This window comes from Notothenia coriiceps, unplaced genomic scaffold, assembly GCF_000735185.1.
Source record: "Notothenia coriiceps isolate Sejong01 unplaced genomic scaffold, NC01 NC01_scaffold00015160, whole genome shotgun sequence".
In the NCBI taxonomy this organism is placed as follows: Eukaryota; Metazoa; Chordata; class Actinopteri; order Perciformes; family Nototheniidae; genus Notothenia; species Notothenia coriiceps.
The window spans coordinates 39340-44917 of NW_011347861.1; the positions used below are offsets into that span (position 1 = coordinate 39340).

Here is a 5578-nt window from a genome sequence, read left to right on the forward strand (position 1 = left end):
TTAAAAATTAGGTTATCTAGTGTTCATATTAGCTAAAAATAATGTAATACCCATAAGCTTGCATCCTGTTAACCATGACATGAACAGTCATATCACTAAGAGTTTCTAATTTAAGATGAGAAATTTAGCATAAATCACAAACAACAATATATCCAACCGTAAATGACCTGTCAGTGACAATCAGCAAATAGGTAATTCCAGAAGCTATCAGCCAAATACACACCATAATGAGAGTTTTCACAACAAAGCTTGACGACCAAGTACCAAAGTATGCGCGTAGGACTCATTACTCGGTCTGGGATTTGTGCACCTGTATCGACGGGAAGATGCACTGTGGGCTATTGCTATTACCACTAGTTCCATTATGACATACACGCATCCTACACTGTTCCTACGCTATCCACATCAGCCTCGTCCTGAAGCTCTCGGATGCCACAACATGGCATCAGTTTTTAGGTCTGCAGCTGATTCCTGTAGAATCCAGGCGAGCGGATGTATTGTCCGGAATTAATTTATTAAATATTTACCTCTTTCTATCTAAAACGACAATATAATACGAATCACGTTTGAGTGCACGCGATTAAAGGACCTCAATAGCACGACGAGCAATTTAAACTTCGGAGCCATCTCCGGTTGGCAGAGGCGTGGAACCGAGCTCCGGACGGCGTCGCACCGAAGCCGCGACTGGACCTGGGCTTCGAACACACCAGTGCGCAACGAAAGCGCAGTTCCAGGTCTGCAAGGAGGTAAACCGTTATTCAATATAACATAAGTATATAGACACTAATCCATATTTTAGTAGGCATGCCCATATGCCGTCCGATGACCAAAATATGACACAAGTTGAGACTGTAGAAATCTGTCTGCAACAATGGCTCCATGGAGGGACAATATGCACAATGGGAATCGAGTATTACTCAGACAAGAAAGCTAGAAACAAGATATCAGTGGCTATACAGTTCGCGAGTCTTAGACAAATGGACACCATAGGAGAAAACTGTTGGAACAGTGGCCAAACGAGAGGAACTGTTTGCAGCAGATGATCAGCTGGACAGGACAAGAACACATTCACAAACATTAAGTATACTTGTAGTCTGAAATCATTAGAGTTTATAGGTTTAGAAATACTCATAGGCACTCAGATGAAAAAAGCAATCAAGAGATGACATGTCTACTGAGGAGCTCCTTGGACAACTCGATATGAGAGCCTGCAGAACGCAGACTCCCATTGAAAAACAGCATTGTAGAATCCCATAGAGCTATTGCCAACCTCACGGAATAATGCTAACCACAAGTATGTCAAGTAGCTGAGTTACTGCAATTTCTCGATATACTTACTTTAGATGAAATAAGGAGCCCTCCAACGCCCTCCATCTCATGAAAGTATAGCCTAATTGGTTAGAATTCAACCACCACTGGTAATCACAATGGTGTGCCTCCAGAGGAGCAGGAGATTCAGGGTCGACATAAAGGGCGAGGAAGAGAGAGGACAGAGAAGGGGGGGCGACGCTTGCGTCGCTCAGGTGACGCTGCGTCGCTCATAGGAGGAGATTCAGGTGAGAAGGGGGGGGGGTGTAACCTTGGTTGGTGATTGGCCAATGGTTACGCAAGCCAAAAAAACGTTATGACATCATAAAGTGGCCAAAATCTGATCAGCTCATTTCCTGTAAAGAAATCACTTTGTTTATGGTCAACCTAACCTCATACAATGATTCACAAGATATATTGGGCAAGCCCTTGCAGTGCAGAACCTTTTTGGCAACACAACTACATAAGTTCTTGGAAAAGATTATGTATTGGGCTAACATTTGCAACAAAGTTGTGTAATAAATAGGTAAATGCTAATTTCTGGTTTCACACAGTCTGTTGGGTGAGAATCCATTGTTTTTAGACCCATCCAATCACCCCTAAATCCCCTTTATACGTCACGTCTCCTGTTATTTTTGAATTTGAGTGCATTTATTTTATATAAGTATGGATAGTAATAGTAGTAATAATAATAATAATAATAATAGTTATTTTCTATAACATCACTCTTTGCTGATGCATCTCCTTTGTCAAAGTTGTTGAATAGACTGTATGTACTTGGAGTGAAAATGTCCATTTGCAGCTCATCACTGACAGCTCTTAAAGCCTGCGTGAAGACATTTATAGAACCTGTATAATCACACAGATTTTCCACCCACACACCGGGTAAAACATGTGCAGTGAGAGGGATGAGAGCTGGTGGCCAGCTCTGTAACCTCAGCTGATATTAGCTGTGAGGTTACTGACAGGTAGAGTGGGTGTTGGGTGACCAAATATGAGTCTACATATGGTGCACATGCTGTGTTCATCGGACAGATCTGTATTACGCAATCTGATAACTCCATTGTTTCATGTGAAGCAACCATCATGGTCCGTTTTGTGCATGCTAAAAATACAAATGGAGTATGTGGGTGGCATGAGAGAGAGAAAGAGAGACAAAAGTACGGTAGAGAGGAGAAGATGGTTCATGATTTATTATGAAAGAAAGAAACATTTTTTTTAAACTTCCCCTTCAACATTCTTGTGCCATTATTGCAAATATATTTGAGGAATTATGGCTGAGTGTTGATCACCACAACAGAGCCTGCAAACGTAAGCCTCGACAAAAATAACACAGATGGCAACATATCATTCTTTAGGGTAACTGTGATCTAGGCAGTCTGCCCTGAGACGGAGGTAGAAATCAAGAGCAAAAACTCTAATGAACCCCTCCAAATCTTCCATGGCCAGAAAGGAAGTTCCTGTGTTGGGCAGCTGGGTTAGATATTCCAAGGGGGGAGATATATATGTATATATCTCCCCCCTTGGAATATCTAATATATTAGCATCCGGGGATCGAGGCAATGAAGAAACAGCAGAGAGAGGGAGAGGAGGAAAAGAACAAGCAAGGAGGAAGAGAGTGCGTGGGAAGGAAGAAAATGAGATGCAGCGAGAGGATTGAGAAGGAGAGTTCAAGAGGAGAAACAGCGGATTTAAGAACAGCCTGCAGAGCCCAGAGAAATACTGCAGACTGATAGATAAACAGAGCCTTACAGAAAAATCCAGATGACAGAAGTTTACAGTTAGCGACCATGGAGAGGAAAAGAGCTCGCAATGGAACTCATTTAACATAAACAGTGAGAGTAGCACAGCTGGGAGTCATTATGTGGGGGAGACGCAAGTGTCTGCCAATCTAACCTCTGACTGCCTCTCGATGAATGTCCACACCCACTAATCACCCCCTGGAGCCTGTACCATCTCTCAACGTCTCAGTCTTTGGTGTTTGAGTGCATTTTGGAAATGTTTGATTTGGTCTTTTTGTGCTGTGGGTTTGATCTAACAAGCTTAATTATGCATGTTTGTGTCAGTGATGGAGGGAGACACCACGACTGTGTGTCCTTAGTTTATTATTGATAGTGCATAGATCCAACTGTCCTACTTGTGTGTTAAAGATAGAGATTTTAGTGTCAGGCAGAGGGTATTTGAGGGCCTGAAGTTACCATTCGCTCTCTACCATACGAGAGGTCATTGATTGAAATGGGTTCACCATGTTTGTTTGAACTGTGGGAGTTGAAAATGGAAAAATGTGAAAAATATTTGTATCTGAGTGGAGGAAAAATAGATGTTTTCCATCTTTGTCGGCAAACAGGCTGTCATCAGGAAAGCGACCGCTTATCTGTATCTCTACATTTTTCAAAACAGTCCCAATGGGAGGAGACGCAGTAACTGGTTGGAAAACACTGTCAATGTTTTATTCCAGGCTCATAAATGTCCACATGGAAAATTCTTCAATTAATCAGAGTGATTTTTCTATACGGAAAACAATATGGAATATTTCAAGCTAAAAATACACAATTGTTTTAGTTTATTATAGTGCAACATGAATTGTCACGCAAGGTCAGACAGGGGCTGCAGCTTTGACTTGAAAGCCCATGTAATTTCTTTGAACTTTATAAATGTAAGCTACATTTTCACAAAACACCAGCCCCCTAGGTTACAGTTGCATTGCCTATCAAAATATCAGTTTCTACACAACCGTAGCTAGCTAGCTGAACAATGTTAGCTTCATGAGTTTTTTGAAAATGCTTTCTCTATCTGACTTTAACATATCCAGCTAACATTAGAAAAATCTGAATCTTACATTAGAGGCATCAAATAATCAAACACTGGCAAAACGTTCTGTGTAAACGAACCATTAAATAACTTAGTTAGTAGTAAGCTAGTTCAGCGGACATGCTAATGCTGAGAATTACAGCTTGATGTATATGCTGTGTTTCTACATTTTGGTGATGGTTGGATAACCTTTTTTTTTTTTTTACACTTTTAATTTTTATATTTCCCTCTGCATGCGACCACTGGCAGTGGCGTTGGCAGTTGATGAAACTAGATCGCAGCTTATTGAATAATTTAGCGGTGGGATGGCTCATGACCGCTGTTAACCCTTTCACAGCCAACAATCATTTGCTCACTGTTTGCACACACACAATGGAGTGTGTTTGGGCATGCATGTGTTTGTGTGTGCTGTTACTGTCGCTGAGTTGTTACAAAGCTAATTTAAATCTAGTGTGTGTGTGTGTATGCATGCATGTAAAGGATTTTGTCAACAATACTCTCACTTGCATGCTTTCCAAAAGGGGATTAACGTAAACTTAATATCCCGGTTATAATAAATCAGGAGGTCAAGTTTCCTTTGAGCCCTCAGTCCTGCTGAGTTTGGTTGCTAAAGGCAGATGTGGCAGATTACCATATCTTGAAAGCTGTGTGAGAACTGCATTGGATAAAGAACACATTATTGAGAATAAATGATATATACTTGACAAAAACTACATCTCCTGAATGCAACCAAGTAAAGTTAAGAGTTATAAAAGCATATCATTTGTAAACTGATCAATCGATAGACGCCAGGTTAAACAAACAAGAAAACATTGAAGTCATTTTAAGGGAAATTTCAATCTGCAGTTAAACTAAAAAGTGCATTCATCATTCAATAATGTAATTTATTTTATGACGTTCCATAACTTGACCGGAGTTCTTTCCTGAGCTAAAAACTGAATCCCAGTTTTTATTTTTGTATTTTCAGGTTAGAACAATTCAGCTTGATTCAAATTTCCTGCTGTGCTATGTAGACCTAAGCATACAACGTTCAAAACAGCTGTAAACATTGACTTTAGCCCCAAATAAATTGCAATGAAGTTGGAGCTTACATTTGAGTTTATGTCTCTAATTGTTTCACTTTTGGAACATTGACTGAGTCATGTATAGTTTTTAGAGTTTAGTTATAACCTTACAGTATATAGCAGGGGTATTCAACTAAAATGCAACAAGGTCCAGTTAGAGAAAATCTCCCCATGCAAAGGTACGGAACATCAAAATGTCTAACTTGCTTCATGAATTAGTGTGATATATATTGAAGTAGCCTGTAGCTTTATCAACGTCTGCATGTAATCAACAACGGACTGCCAATCAAATAAAGAAAGTACAATTCATAAATAACAATATTTATTGTCAATTAACATTGAACTATACAGATATACAGTAAAATACTGTGGATATGTGTAATGTTCCTCTCGGG

The 5578-nt window shown here is 39.9% G+C and overlaps 1 protein-coding gene across 1 annotated transcript in view; it reads right to left on the reverse strand.

Annotated features, from left to right (window-relative positions):
- The window catches only part of LOC104948806 (Na(+)/H(+) exchange regulatory cofactor NHE-RF2-like), a gene marked incomplete at its 5' end in the record, with an annotated part of 8875 nt that extends 8367 nt beyond the window's left edge, over positions 1-508 (reverse strand). Inside the window, one exon of the mRNA XM_010775029.1 lies at positions 480-508. Within this exon, the coding sequence (XP_010773331.1) occupies positions 480-508 (29 nt within the window). The remainder of the gene's footprint in view (positions 1-479) is intronic.
- Positions 509-5578: the final 5070 nt, after the last annotated feature.